This window comes from Eleginops maclovinus, chromosome 1, assembly GCF_036324505.1.
Source record: "Eleginops maclovinus isolate JMC-PN-2008 ecotype Puerto Natales chromosome 1, JC_Emac_rtc_rv5, whole genome shotgun sequence".
Lineage (NCBI taxonomy): Eukaryota > Metazoa > Chordata > Actinopteri > Perciformes > Eleginopidae > Eleginops > Eleginops maclovinus.
In genome coordinates, this window is record NC_086349.1 from 7099395 (window position 1) to 7116109 (window position 16715).

The following is a 16715-nucleotide window of genomic DNA, read 5'->3' on the forward strand; positions in this document are numbered from 1 at the left end:
TTTGCATGCACGTAATTTTAAGCAGTATGTGGAAGTAACTAGTTTGATTTTGGACAAAATATTAGCTTGTCATGCAAATATCCTTTTTCGATTATTTATTTACATTCTACAGAATACACATTTTACTATTTCTGACAGTCTTTTAAGGCATTCAAATTGCTGGTAGACTTCAGAACAGTGTGTAAATATTTTATCTCATTCTTGCCTTTCTTATTTTATTTTTATCCAGCTCGTGTGCACCACCCATTTACATCCCAACATTTATTTCCTAGAAATATCTGTTCTTAATAATTCATTTTCATATATATTCCAGAGAGCAAAAAAAACCATTGAAATACATGATAGGAATATGATAATTCCTGATGTATCAATATTGTAAATGATGATTGAAAGAGCTGGGGCTCAACCGTCCTCCAAATATATACACTTTTTGTTTTAATTGGCAAGTTAGAATCTTTAGTTTGCTGATTAATTGAAGTGATCACACTCATCACTACGGGTTCATTTCTCCTGCTTCTAGTTTTCCGCATCATGTCATCCCAGCCGTTTCCTGCAGACACTCTATCCTAATCTGCTCATGTATCACGCCTTGCTGCCTCTCAGCCTGTCAGTTTCCAATGTCAATCCAATCTTGATTGATTTTTCCGGCCTGCGCTCTCGGACCTCTCTTGTCTCCGAGTTAGAGGTGGGAAGCGCAAACAAGAGCAAGGAGTGAAGAAGATGGGACATGAAATAAAGAAAGAAGTAAAACCCTCTCCATCTCTCTGCTCTCTGTTTGATCATCTACATCCACAATGTGGAGTCCAGCCTCTTTCTCTTTGTCTGTATTAATTAAGTTTGACTCATCCAGCGTGGCTTCCAAACCCTGCAGGGGAGAACAAATTGTCTTCAATTGTGTCCCGTCTCACCCGGGGACTGGAGAAATTAACCCCTGACCTCCTATAGCAGCAGGAGGAATAGGAGCGGAGATAACCCGTCCTAAAAGTTAAAGATGCTCCCCCTGTGTGTTAAAGCTGAGGGCAAGGGAAACACACACTTAAAAGGCCAGCTTTAGAAAGAGATGTGTAAATCCACACTGAAGCTTCTCCAGTGAGGATTGGCAGGTGTGGTCGGGATAGATTTGTGTGTATTTCCAAACCGCAGTCGATGGAAGGAGTATTTATTTGGAGATTTGGAAACTGGTGTGATGCTGGCTGCTTTCAGCTTTGATGCTCAATAGTAAATTTAGTTTAGGATACTTCAAAGCAAACCATCTCAAGTTTTTGCACACACTTTAAAATATGCTATTGTTTAAATTAAATATTGTCCAATTCTTTCCAGACAAATTAGTTTTACACTATGCACCACAGGTTAGAATAGTGCAATTGTAGATAATGATCAACAATATTTGCAATGTTTATATGTAATTTAGACATGAAAAAACAAACAAATAAATAAAAGTAGGCCAGCCTTACAAGATGAAGCCCGAAGCGTCTTGTTACCTGCAAATCACTAAACCAGGCTTGCTGGGCTGCATTATTAACTGTTTTAATAATAATCCTCAACATCAGTGTAGAACAAAAGCAAGTGTCTGCTCTATTAAAGTCATGTTCATTTTAATACATCTTCATAAAATCCTCAGTTTCCAAAAACACTTTTCCTAGTAGAGTATAATAGTATGTTAATGTTTTTATTTTATTTTATTACCCCATAGCAACATTTTCATTCATCATAGGCCGGATGTTATTTGCCATTCAAACTCTAGATTAAAACTAAAAAGCACTCCGAGAGGAAAAACCTCTGCCAAGGCTATTGATGCATTCATATGCTCCTAATTCCCCTGTTGGGAGGTAAGGTTTTCTGCCTGCGCTCTCCTCATGAGCTCTAACAAACAACATGGATGCTTCAAAAAACCAATGTTGAATTTGTATCTATTTTCTCAAAATCAAATCAGCACAAATGTAATAGAAAAAAAGGGAAATGTATTGCATTCGGCACGTTATTGAAATCCTCTCTAAAATTGTATTTGTTCGTAAGACACCAACACCCACAAACAAACAAACTGCTATAAACACTAACTGATTTAAAATGAAAGCTGTAGAGAAGACCATTACATAAACAAATTAAAATAATATATGCAAATGTTCAACATATCTGAACTAAAAGAAAGAGCTCTGCCGCTTCAACATAGACTCAACCGTCAATTGTTAGAGCAATTACATCGACACAAACACGTAATTGCACCCATACACATTAATAGCCCATATTATCTATTAAAGAGGGGGGGGGGAAAGAGGGGATCCTAAATAATGAATTCAACAAACATCATCTGGCAGATTAGCCCGTATTCAACCATACAAAGGAACAGTTCCCACAATTAAATATGCACAAATGTGCTTTGCGTATGAGTTTTCCATAATTAACGCAGCCTGTATAGAAATACACATCACTTCTCCATTGATTTGTCGAGCAGCTATAGGCGTAATTAGATGCCTGTCATTACACAGGGCGCACTGAGTGAACCCTCTTTCTCAGGCTACTGCGAATCAAGTGGTTCTCCAAGAATAACACAATAACATTGTAGATGAATTAACTATCAGCCGCTTCAAGCAACAGTAATTAGGGGGTGGAGACCTCCCCGTTCCGCTTTTTCTTAGAGGACTCTCTCATCTTGGTGCATTGATTGATCCCTAAGAAATTGACACAGCCTAAATGAGCAGCGATTGCTCGGCCATATTAGCGACGAGACAATATAATTAATAGAGTCATGTAATTTAATTTAAAAAAAGAAATCACATGACATTATTGTTCTTCGCTTATGAATATTCCTGTCACGACACTGCCTTTCACCTTGTTTCTTTAGGGCTCTCAGTTTATTGGTGTGTGTACCCTATCATTACCAATGGAATGAGGAGTGTATGATGGAAATTGGTGGCAGCTGGTTGTTATATTTAGGCGGCTAATGATGCGAGCGAGCGTGAGAAGGAGCAGAAGTAAACAACTAATTTACAAGTCGAGGCACAATAGTCATAGCTCCATCTCCCGCTTCCAACTCCGAAGAACGTTTCTTTGTGTGCTTGCGTGGGTGTTTGTTTGACGGAGACACAAGGCAGAGGCTCTGGGAGTGGAGGCTTTTTTAGTTAATATGTTTGGAATGGCACAAAACCACCTTCCAGTGTAGCCAATGCCCTCATCATGACCCCTATTTTTTTAATGAATGCGCTAAAAAAGGTAATGAGAGAACTGTATTACAGAACAGTCACATCAAGGCACTGTAGTTGTGTTGGAAGTGTGCAAAAATGGAAATGACATGCTTTTATTAAAACATTTTCTCATTCAAATGATGGCAGTTTCATTACAAAGATAAAAGATGGTGTTTTATCAGCCCATTACTCTATCCCCAGTGTCTGTCCTCTGATATTAGCAAGTGGAGATTTAGAGAGCATGGCTACATAGCAGAATATACGAGACAAGATAAGTGCCTGCAATAGAGAAACTATGTTATCTGGATTTGAAGAGGAAACTTGCATCACGGACAAAAGCAGAGAAATGAAATGAAGCCCCCCCAAGCATTCAGATCCTCCGGCTCAGATGGAGATCAGTAGCATTTTACATGTCTCAAGTTTGATTGGAATCCGTGTTGTCAGAGTCATGCTGTGTAATCCTATTATTAGTGCATTTCAGAGGGAGAGATTTGCGTTGCGATCCCTGTGTAAAGACGCATCTAATTAACATCTTTGCGTTTGGTCTTTCCTCTGGTGGGGATTGATCATTCTCTCTGTCATTTCACACTGATGAAATATACTGCGATATATTTAGATCTATATTAAAAGGGTTATGGTAAAAAAAATGCCTTCTTTTCTGTTGAGGATGGGATTTGCTCAACACATCACATTAAATGAGCCCTATTGTGCTCATGTGTGTGAGAAGAACTCCCTCTGGTGTGAACTTTGGGATTATAAAACCTATATAACACACAACATGAAAGGGAAAACTCCAAAAAGCATAATAGGATTAAATTGACCGGGTAACATTCTGGTGAAACACTACATACAAAACCAATCAAATTGTCCATAAAGCAACATTTGTCTTGGATCCAGAGAAACAAATCTCTTTCAATAGTCTAGGAACTTAAGGTCCATTGGATTACACATCCAAAAAACTGTCAACATAAGGTTAATTAGACCATTGAGGAATACAAAAAGGACAGCATTGACGTTTGAACCAGTGGGAAAGCTGACACCAAAGTGTAATTTATTTTATGGCCAACATTGAGAACTGTTCAACCTTTCTATGGATAGTAGTCTTACCTAGAATTATTCTCAAATATATGTACACCTTTTACTGCTAATGTGTGTCCTGTCACTCCTCTACTTTTTCTGGGAACACCGAACCAGGATTCAGTCCCTCTCCTTCACACAGCAGTCTCTATAACCCCTGACAGGTTAGCCTGTGGTGCTTGGAGGCCAAATGCTCCCCCCAGGGGTACAGTCAGTTCAAGTCTCTTGGTAAAGTACCACTTAGTTTTCTCGGACTACAGATCACTACCTACAGCCAATCTATAAATGAATCCTGGCCACTCAGGGTTATTTGCATGTTCATTTAGTGCATTACGTCCCCTTGGGCAAAGATGAGGCAGGTAGGGAACACTTATTGGAGGATGAGTGAACACCAACATTTGGACATGATAGTGCTATTTGATTGCAAACATCCCTAGTGCAAAAGTGATAGAGAACTCCAGGTAATGGGTGGGTTTATTCATTTCCTTTTAGAGGGGGAAAATCCTACAACACTATGGCTTTAACCATAACATGCTCTTTTTGTGGATCATACCTTCTCTTTCTATTCATGGCCTTTGTGGTACCTTTCTTCTTTTTTTTTACCAGGGTTTACAATGATGATGATGGTGAATGCATCAAACACATACATTTCTATTTCCATCATTTCTTGTCTAAAACTGGGAACCTGTCCTTCAGTTACCCAGAACAAGTTTAAGGTTATCAACCATTGTCAGACCATACAAGAAGGAAATCGCACATAAAGAGCTTTTCTAACGTTAGATGTTCTTGGGCCTGTTTAGAGCTTCCACCAGGTTTTTGTGCAATTCCAGGCTCTGTTTCACGGCCCCAAAAGTTGGTTCAACTGAAGCACAGGCTCTTTGCCTGACTAGCACCAAACGATCAAGGATTGATGTGTTAAAGGCTGGGGTGGGAGTAAATTGAGGATGAAAAAGTGGAAAGTAATTTTAGATGCAAAATGTAGTTTGAGAAGTCCTGCTTGGAATTAAATTCTATCTGCACAGTTCCAAAGCAGTCCGCCATTGTCAAGTTAAGCCAACTCTGAACCAACACTAGCCCTAGCATGGAATCCGAACAGAACACATTTTTAGTGAAATGAAGTAATAGAGATCCGACTTATCTATGTGTGACAGAACAGTGCAACACATTGGGGATTCGATTTTGTAACAACTCTTTGGATAAATTCTCATAGATGATGCTTGTTTCTAAAAGAAGTGATAGCATGTCCTTGTTTTATTCTTTGTTCTTTGTTTTTATACTCTAGTGTGAAGCAAAATATTTAAATGCAGTATTGATTGGACATCTTTCCTAAAGGCTATTTTTCTCAGCCTTGTCCTCTATCTTGTACCTTGTGTAATCCTGCTTCCAGCCCTTCACGAATCTCAACGGAGCAGCTGCTGCTTAGTTTTAAAGTCTTTTAGAAAGAAGAACATTCCACAGCCGGCAATCAATACCCTCCCCGGCAGGGCGTGGAGGTGGCGACATCAATTACCGCTTGGATCAAGTTGATAAAGTAGCGTCCTTTCGGAAATGGCAGTTAGCCTCCTTGTCATTGTGTACAGGAAGTAAGGTTGTCTACATTGACATAAGGGGACCTTGGGGCAGAAACTACCTGGTGTACAACCAGAATCGCTGAGGCAGCAAGGAAAACTGTGAGGTGCTTTTACAGTTTTTACAGACATGAAAAGGGGATTTTACATTGACAAAAAATGACGCCAAACACCTTAATCCAATTCAAGTGGTTTTTGTTACAGCCATATATCCCTTATATTCACCTTAAGCCAAGTTGTTCTGGTTTACAGGTTTAGCAGAAATTAGATTTACTTTAAATGTGGGTAACATGTTTCCTACTTATCCTTCTTTTAACAAACCACAACTTGAGTTTGTTTTGTTGTATGTTTCTGTGCTATTAATTGTGTCTTGTGCTGCCAATCAAAATTAAAATCAAGTTAAATATTGTGTGTATTTTTTAGTATTTGCAGGCGTTACATCCTTTAGTTTCCTCAGCCTTCAAGGAGTCTTGTGGGTAGGGGCGCTGCAGGTAGAAGGGGAGCGCACAAAGGGAGCTGACGGCAAACACGACCCCTTTTAAAAAGCAGAAATGGGATTGATTCCTGTACTCTTGTTGCTTAGCAACTGCAAAGCCCAGATGAGAGTGGATATTGACCTCTTGTTGATAAAGTCCAATTACATTTTTTCCCCAACTCGGTATATCTGGAGATTTTACAATGTCATATTCTGTACCCCCCCGTGTGCACGGTGTATTGTTCATTCGATATCTTAGAGATATGTTTTAAGAGTGCAGCCTGTCAGTAAGAAGGCTTTTGAGAGAGATGACAGATCTCACATGAATTGGGTTTACACAGCCACTCAACGGGAATAACTAGTTTTTCTTGCTAATTTAGTCAATTAACGTGTTTTCAGACCTCCCCCCCCTCGCTAAATGGCCCCAGAGAGAAATGTAATTCAGCCACAGCCGTAACTGTTCCGCATGTTCCAGCCTGCCCTGAAAAGTGGAAATTGATTTCTAAATTTCATTAACATTTTCTCCTCCTCTTGTTCTGTGCACCCTCTGTTGCCATGCTTAGCTTTCCGTAATTGCAAATTATCATTCGCTAATCGATTTGTTCTTTCTGGGGGCTGTGAATGGGCTTTTCACAACTCTTTTTTCTATCGGTTTAACCGTTTTAAATGAGGAGCTGAGAGAAGTTCATGTTTTAGTTAAAGCACACACATGCTGGGTTTACTAAAACACAAAGTAGCTCCTTGATGTGTTATCATGGAAGGCTTACCCACTGTGTGCAGCGTCCTTACTATTCCCTTATAACAAGCTTGATTCCAGTTCTGTTGTTAAGGTAAGGATGATGCCTAAATTTTAAAATACTACATGAAAAAATTATTATTTGATCCATAATATCATCTCCATCAACCATTCATGTAAACCTTAATAATAAAAAGGGGACATTTCTGACATGAGTTAATCACACTGTTGTATTTGTTTGTTGTGTCGATCCTGCATTTATGATATGATATGACAATTTCTGGTATTGGTGACATAAAAAATGCTTGAATTTGACCTGTTAAAAAGCTCAAACCTCCGTTTGATATAACTATGCTATTTTAAAAATGTGTTTTGTGGTTTTAAACATTTAAAATATTCTTTATTTCTCTTTTGTCTGTCCTTAGAACACGTCTGCTCCATCATCGCCTCCATGCTGAGGAATCTCAAGTCCCAGCAGAGAAGCAGACTGCTCAACAAGTTCACAGAGAATGACTGCGAGAAGGTTCGTTTTTAATCCTCTTCAGGCTAACACCCTCTTTTATTCTTGCCCCTCCTTCATTTTGTATCTCATGTTTTTGTTTGGCAGCAGATAGCTGTGAGTTGAATCAGAGCAGCTTCTACAGTTGGTACACACTGCACACTGCTGGTTTAAAGTAGCGGTATCTTAGTTAGAAAAATGTGATCAGCAATATCTGAATCAAAATGTGTTGATGATTGTTGGTTTGCTTACACGTGTATTCTGACCTTTAACTTTTAATTATGTTTGGCTTCATGATGTCTGATCTTTATCTTGTCTGTGGGAGAGAAACTCCTCCTGGAGGGAAATATTAGCCTTTGCAGATCATTTACATGCACACAAACCTATATAACACACTACAGGAAAGGGAAAACCCCACAAAGCATAATAGGGCCTTGCTAACATTTAATTTTAGGTAACGTGTGTTGATAAGAACACAGTGTAGCATTGATAAATTGCTCTAAATGCAAATAATTGTATTCGTTGAGGATCTTCTGATCAACACGACATGTTTGTTCTAGGCATGAATATGGAATTGCTCGAACTGATGTGTAGAAAATAAAAAGCAAAACATTTAAAAAGTATGCTGTTCCCTTCAGCGTTAGATAGCATGTGCTGCAACGTGCTTATATCTGGGTATGTATCATTCAAGTCTTATTTTTAACCATAGGGAAAAGGTGCTCATTTGCACGGCAGGTTAAACACCTTCAGGTTCACATTCAGGTCACAGTGACAGATTCCAAGTTCTGCCTCGTGTTACAGAACTCGAGAAAGTAGATTGAAACATCATGCCTGACACCTCTGCTGCAGTTTTTGTTCTGTTTCTGCCACAATTCCCCTCGTAAAGCAAAAAATGTCTCATTTTCAGTGTTGCTCAAGGCCATTTAATAAGCAAATCACTTTTTTGATGTAGATTCCTTTTGTGCATATCAAACTTGGATGTGTTCTACAACCAAGCCATTTGAGAATATAATTTGTTCCATTCAGATTCCTCGGTTATTTAAATATTTGATGTGTACATTTTATTTTTTTTAAATATATGTTTTGGGCAGCTTAGCTTTTATTACAGCGATATAGGGGTAGACGCGCAGAAAGGGACAGCAGAAACTCTTCCCCATTATGTGGGGAATTGTAATGTGTTGTTAATAATAATTTCATAATAAACACATTCAAATCTTAACGTGTATATTCTCTTTGTTTCCCACTTTATAAGCCTGTAATGGTCAGATGTGGTCAGCAAACTGAGTTAACAATGCAATGAAAATTAGTCATTTAACAAGGCTCAAATATTGCTCCACCACGCATATGTACTAAACGTGTAAAGTCATAATATGATAACGTTTGTATAGGTGTTATATTCTGATTAGTTTTCTTCTCCAAATCACATTTTGATATATATCCTACTTTTTCTCCTTTCCCCTCATATGTTTCTTATCATCCTGTTGCTTTCTCTCACTGTCTGCCTCTCTTTCATTATTTTCCAGGTTGATCGGCTGATGGAGATGCATTTCAAGTACCTGGAGGCAGTTCAACAGGCAGACAAGAGGATCGAAGGAGAGAAACACGTAAGCACATCTCTTTTTCCTCCCATCCTCTCTCTCGCTGTCCTTTATTCTGTGTTTTGTATCAGAAAGCTTGTTGGACAGATGGAAACTGCTGCTGATACATCACTGTGGCAGAGGAACGAACGTTTAGGAAAAGAAGGAATGGAGAGAGAAACAACCAGTAGTTGAGAGTTAGTGTTTAGTCAACGTGTGCTCACAAGTTTTACATAACTAGCTAACACTCGCCTCTGTTGGCTAATGCTCCGACACATTAAACTTGATCTGTTATGGGTTGGACATCTCTAAGCGGTTGACCAATCACATTATCGAATTGAAGCTGGCTGGGCTCTGGTTTCAGACGGGGTGAAAAGACGTGCTGCAGCACAGGCAGTATGACGACAAAACATTAAAGCATGGAAATATGTCACAGTAGAGGGACAGAATACAAATATAAACCTGAAAACAAACATAATAATGGACCATTTAAGAGTTTTTTAATATTACCAATGTATGACTTAATGACCACAGACAATATTAAAAATGTTACACTTTTAACGAAGAGAATATCCATGTTTTGTTTTGGAAATGTACAACTTTAATCTTGGAGATTAAATTGGATTATTTACTTTCTAAAAACCACAGACCCCAGTGCAATCCCACCCTACATTCATGGATTTCTTTATCGCCTAATCTCGGATGTCATTATAGATGTTTAGATATCAAACACAATCCCTGTTATAAATGGTTGGGATGTTTGATGGAAAGGTCGTCCTTCAATGGTAGATAAGATGAGCAGTCCCACACAGTCTCACATCCAAAGCCATGAGGGAAGAAGAGAGCAGAAAAAAAACCTCACAATCCTGCTGATAACAATATGACACTTTAGTGTGTGTGTGTGTGTGTGTGTGTGTGTGTGTGTGTGTGTGTGTGTGTGTGTGTGTGTGTGTGTGTGTGTGTGTGTGTGTGTGTGTGTGTGTGTGTGTGTGTGTGTGTGCGTGTGTGTGTGTGTGTGTGTGTGTGTGTTCGACAGAGTCCCTGAAAGAGAGGAAGATAGGAAAAACTGCAGACAGAGATACTGTAAATATGGATGAAAAGGGAAATGCATGGAAAGGGAAGAATAGAAAGAAAGATAGAGAATGAATTTGAGGGAAAGAGATGATGATGAGGGGGAGGAAGGTGTGGGTGGAGACAGATCGGTGTGAGATTCCCATCTAAAGATGACAGAAGATTAATTTCTCTAGACAGACATCGGGGTGGGATTGCCAAGAAAAGGCCAGACAGTTTGACATTTTCTCTCCCTCCATCTCTCTTTTCTGTCTCCTCATCTTCTTCCATCGCTCCCCTGTCTCTTCCTCTTGGATGGCGAACATGACTTAGTGATAAGAAACCTGTTCTGTGTGTGGCACTATCGTTGAAGCCTCACTGCTGGCCTTCCCACGTTCAGAGCCAAACTGTGAGCCAGGCACACATGAGCCACAGGGTGATACTAGAGCCATTGTAAGTCAACGACAATATTATGGATGATGTACACCAAAAAAACAAAAAATCTGGAATATCTTATCCACTAGCGGCACAGAATATTGCTAGCACTTGGGAAAATCAATATATTAGCGTCTTTTCTGTTAAACACTGTCTTTTTATAGCAAAACGGCCATTACGCTCATATTCCAGACATCTTTCAGGAGACTGGAATCTTAATAATCAGGATACATACATTACCGTTAACCGTGGTCAGAAAATCCACATGCAACACATTACTCATCCATTAATTTAAAGGGGCCTATTGTCCTTATCTTTAGGTTTCATAATTGTATTTTGTGGAACTTCCCGTTTATTAATTCAGTGTACTTTTTTCAAGTATTTTATCTCACCAGATATTGCACCTCATGGGATTTAGACTTTGCACTAGTCTTTTATAATGATACTCCAGTAACATGTTCAAATATGTCTTATCTTCCCCCAATCAAGCCAAAGCAAAAGGTTTCAATCATACTGTTAAAACTCTGCAAACACCGCTTGAATCACAGCTTGTAAGAAGTTTGGTAAAATAGGGTGTGAAAGACACATCATAACCCACTTCTCTTGGCCGGCTAATCGTAACGGGCTGTCATCAGCAGCCGTGTTTTATCTCTCTCTGCCGTGCCTTTCACTTTCCCCCTAGTTAAGCCTGTTTTTCAGGGGCGGTAAGCAAAATGTTATTTTCCTCTGCAACATATTATCCACAGATTTCTCAGGAGGAGAGCAAAGAAAAAGCTGCTGCTGCTTTTTCTCCCCGTCTCCAGCCCAGTTCCCTTTTTAATAAGCTGCTTATTTCCCTCCCACCTTGGTATCTCTCCTCCCTTTCTATCCTTCGCTCCCTTAAAGATGCTCTTCCCATCCTTCATTCTTCCTCCTTTCAAGTCCCTTTGTTTTGTGTTCACTCGCCCTCAACATCCATTCCTTCTCCTCCCTTTGTGGGCTTCTTAATTTTCTTCCCCTTTTTGTTTTTGTTTATCTCACCTGCTTCCTTTTGATGCAATCAATTCCACTTTATTTTGCATCCTTTATTCTGCGTTTCCTCCATTTCTGCCTTGCTCACTTTCAAATGATTTCCTGCCTCCTCCTTCCCGCCATCACTACTTCTAACTGTCCTTCCTTCTCTTTCCTTTTCCGCCTTAACATAGCTTCTTTCCCCTCTCTTTCTGCACTCCTTCTCCTTCCCCCCTACTCAGGGCTTGTTGGTAACAGCTCTTGAAGATTGATGAAGCTCAGCGAAACATGGCCGAGGCCGACCTCAATACTGTAAAATGCCTCAGTGCACTTTCTTAGCACCTAAGGTGTGTGTGTGTGTGTTCCACCGGGCTGTTGTGAGAGTGCACTAAAGAAATGGAATGACGGAAGAAAAGTCTTTGTTAAATTGGAATTGGTTTGGATGTGGTATATAGTTGCTCTTTCAAATCTGAATCCTTATTGAACCAATTTAAGCTTGAAGTTTAACTTTTGAAGAAACTAAAGTTATAAATAACTTCAACTCAAGAGAATATATAGCCTAATTATTATTCACAATCCTATATTTAGAAAGGGATGAAATCAAACTCAGTGTATCTCAAATCCCATTTATGTCACATGAATGTATTGTAAAACGATTTAAAATTATATTTATATCCATGTGGCACATAAAAATAACTAGCATATTCACTGCTAGACTTTATTTTTATCAAGCTTACTCTTCAACTACTACTACTAAAGGTCCTTATACAGAAATATTGAGCAGTAAACTTAAATAAATGATGTGATGTTAAAGTTAAACAGGGAGATTTTACTTCCAAAAGATTTATGACATGATCAGCCAAATCATTCAACTATGTAAGATATATTCATCTGTTTGTATTCGTGAGGTTTTTTTGTTTGCTTTATCATCTTTTTCTACTCTAAATCGGACGATCATTCACACAGTGAACATCATGAATAATTGAAAGAGACTTCAAGCTAGCGATTAAGACCATAAACTCATTAGAAACAAATGTCATGTGGTTATTAATCAAGTGAGAAGTAGGGTGATTTTCTCATGGACAATCAGACTTCTTGGCCTATGGCTTTATTGGCTCCACTTGAGGCAACATCATTCATCCACTACGTTTTCATGAAGCTCATGACTCGACCCACTGTTGTAGTTCATCCCCCAACAGCCACAGGGGGCAACAGTGAGGCAAAAAATGAGATTTAGCTGTGATTATGCCCCAACTAGGTGAGCCGGTCGTTGAAGCACACTTTCATTGTGGCCAAACTGTGGTACTACACTTCTGTTACGCTATTTGGAGGTAGATTTTTTTTCAGTATTAATCAGCTATCCAGGACAAACACTTGGATAGCCCATCTTTTAATTGGGGCCTAATAGTGATGCATATTTTCCCTCTCTTTTTGCTGAGCCGATAACAGACGTGATTCTACTGTGACAATGCAAATTGTAGGCGAGCTTAATAAAAATGCAATTTTGATGCCCAAAATGGGCTCCCCCTCCCAATTCCTTATCCAGTTCTCTCAATAAATCCTTCACTGAAGTGTTTTTTCAAAAAATGCTGAGCGAAGGAACTTGAAGATGAAGTGATTAGTTTTCAAATTCTTGTCTTTTTTAACTTCCCCACCTTTAATCAAGAGCAGTGCTCCTAAGCTGAGTAAACCATCCAGGACATTCTCCAACACAGTGCACGAGAGTCCTGAACGCTGTTAGGTGAAGATATTAATACATTTCAGGAGATTAATTACTGATAAAGTGCAGACGGGTGCATCATCCTCAGTACAGACTCAAGCGGGGAGTATTCTCGGTTGCAGGTACCGCCTCCCTCTTGCTAACACTGCTCTTTTGCTTTGTCCCACTTTGTGAACAAACTCTGAATTGATTGATGTGCACGCAAGGCACAGACTGTTTTTTATTTTTGTATTCTTTTAGATTCTCATAAATTGAAAATCAGCAAGTTGCTTTGCTTTCTCACAAAGATTTGTTTTGTTCCCTGATAGTTTATCCTCATTGTCAATTGTGAGTTGTCATCACGGTTTTAATGAGGATATCTTACCCTCTTGTGGTATTTGCTTACGTGTTTTAAAGAGCAACAACACACACAAACACACACACACCCACACATACAGTCACAGTGGGATTGGGCAAAGTGCTGACAAAGAAGTCACATTAATTGTTAAAAATCACACACAGCCACATTGCTTCAAGCTCAGAAAAGATTTTTCTCATACACAATCATTTAAAACTCCATACACATACATTAAAGAACACACCTCGATGAAGGTCTTTATTAAAGTCACACACAGTCCAAGTGCCATACACTGGTTAAAACACACACACACACACACACACACACACACACACACACACACACACACACACACACACACACACACACACACACACACACACACACACACACACACTTTTCCAATGTGCACCCACAATCTTTCATAAGTTATACACACAGACACACACGCACCATGGAGTGAAAATCACTGCTTATTACTTTGTACTGTAGCGCGGCTGCCGGCCTCCCCTGAGGTTGCAGTAATTGACTTGTCCGGACGCTGTTTTTAACACATTATTATTTCCCCCTCTCCTTCCATCCCGTTTTTTGCCAGAGGGACCCGACTGCCACATAAAAAGATATTGTCTGCAATGTCAAAACTCAAAAGTGGACAAAACTCTGCTGCTGAAATGAATACTGCCACCGTGCCCTCCCCGTCTGTTCCAGTTTTAATATCCCAAATGTTCCAGCTCCACCGCTCACACTGATGAATATTTAATGTAGCTGTCATTGTTTAAAACCATCCCTACTCGGTACACACTCAAAAGTCTGGCTTGATTCACCGTGTGAGTGTTGAGGATCTTTTCTTGGTTACATTACGTCAAGACCCCCTGGAGGGGGCCACAATTTACTTGTCTACGACCTTATTTGAAAGGTTTTTTTTTTCTTCCAGTCCTTGACGTTTCCACTTATCGCTGTAAGTAGTTATGGCAGGTGTCGTGTAACAGAACACTTTAAGGTGACTTATCGTGATGGGCAGATGGGAAGAAGCTGAGGTGCATACATTTTTCTGGTTGAGGCAGGAAACGCAATTTGGATTTTATACAACTCGGCCCGTGTCATTTCTGTCTGATGGAATGTCTGATGATCAAACGGCCCTTGATTCCTGACGAGTCAACATACCCTAGTAAAAAATCTGAAATTTCATCTTAGCTCTCTGATCTGCTGCCTTTAGGCGTTCTAGCTCATACAGATCACGGAAAAACAAGTTTTCTGTTCACTACGTGTCTTTGCTTGACATTTTCCGTCTCACTTCTAGTCTCAACTCTCGTTTTTTTCTTTCTTTGATCTTCCAATGCCATGTCTTGACTTTTTTAGGCATGGAGATCCCCACCTACACCCAATGACACAAAGGTTTAGCTGAATGTGTTCTGGTTCTGTATTTGGGTAGATATGGTGTTCTTTAGAGTTAGAGCTGATGAAGCACTTAATAATAAGCTTATTTATATAGCACCTTTCAAGCAAGATGCAGCCCAAAGTGTTTTAAAGAATATAAAATAAAGATGGAGGAACATAATCAAAACAAGTAATAAACAAACAAACAAACAAACAGAAAGAGTTACAGTGGGGCAAAAAAGTATTTAGTCAGCCACCAATTGTGCAAGTTCTCCCATTTAAAAAGATGAGAGAGGCCTGTAATTTTCATCATAAGTACACTTCAACTATGAGAGACAGAATGGGAGAAACAATCCAGGAAATCACATTGTAGGATTTTTAAAGAATTAATTGGTAAATTCCTCGGTAAAATAAGTATTTGGTCACCTACAAACAAGCAAGATTTCTGGCTCTCACAGACCTGTAACTTCTTCTTTAAGAGGCTCCTCTGTCCTCCACTCGTTACCTGTATTAATGGCACCTTTTTGAACTCGTTATCAGTATAAAAGACACCTGTCCACAACCTCAAACAGTCATACTCCAAACTCCACTATGGCCAAGACCAAAGAGCTGTCAAAGGAGACCAGAGACAAAATTGTAGACCTGCACCAGGCTGGGAAAACTGAATCTGCAATAGGTAAGCAGCTTGGTGTGAAGAAATCAACTGTGGGAGCAATTATTAGAAAATGGAAGACATACAAGACCACTGCTAATCTCCCTCGATCTGGGGCTCCACGCAAGATCTCACCCCATGGGGTCAAAATGATCACAAGAACGGTGAGCAAAAATCCCAGAACCACACGGGGGGACCTAGTGAATGACCTGCAGAGAGCTGGGACCAAAGTAACAGAGGCTACCATCAGTAACACACTACGCCGCCAGGGACTGAAATCCTGCAGTTCCAGACGTGTCCCCCTGCTTAAGCCAGTACATGTCCAGGCCCGTCTGAAGTTTGCTAGAGGGCATTTGGATGATCCAGAAGAGGATTGGGAGAATGTCATATGGTCAGATGAAACCAAAATAGAACTTTTTGGTAAAAACTCAACTCGTCGTGTTTGGAGGAGAAAGAATGCAGAGTTGCATCCAAAGAACACCATACCTACTGTGAAGCATGGGGGTGGAAACATCATGCTTTGGGGCTGTTTTTCTGCAAAGGGACCAGGACGACTGATCCGTGTAAAGGAAAGAATGAATGGGGCCATGTATCGTGAGATTTTGAGTGAAAACCTCCTTCCATCAGCAAGGGCACTGAAGATGAAGCGTGGCTGGGTCTTTCAGCATGACAATGATCCCAAACACACCGCCAGGGCAACGAAGGAGTGGCTTCGTAAGAAGCATTTCAAGGTCCTGGAGTGGCCTAGCCGTCTCCAGATCTCAACCCCATAGAAAATCTTTGGAGGGAGTGAAAGTCCGTGTTACCCAGCGACAGCCCCAAAACATCACTGCTTTAGAGGAGATCTGCATGGAGGAATGGGCCAAAATACAAGCAACAGTGTGTGAAAACCTTGTGAAGACTTACAGAAAACGTGGACCTCTTGCATTGCCAACAAAGGGTATAAAAAATATTGCTGAAGATACTGTTATGCCACCCTTTTTTCCAATAATTTAAATAAATTGTTACATCAGACAATGTGAATTTAATGTAGTGTCATT

General features: G+C 39.8%; 1 protein-coding gene across 2 annotated transcripts in view; it reads left to right on the plus strand.

The window, feature by feature from the left end:
- Positions 1–16715, plus strand: part of ctnnbl1 (catenin, beta like 1) — a 54502-nt gene that overhangs the window by 22914 nt on the left and 14873 nt on the right. For both annotated transcript variants that reach the window (XM_063895635.1, XM_063895643.1), the window contains exons 12-13: positions 7464–7561; positions 9061–9141. In XM_063895635.1, coding sequence (XP_063751705.1) covers positions 7464–7561; positions 9061–9141 — 179 coding nt within the window. The remainder of the gene's footprint in view (positions 1–7463; positions 7562–9060; positions 9142–16715) is intronic.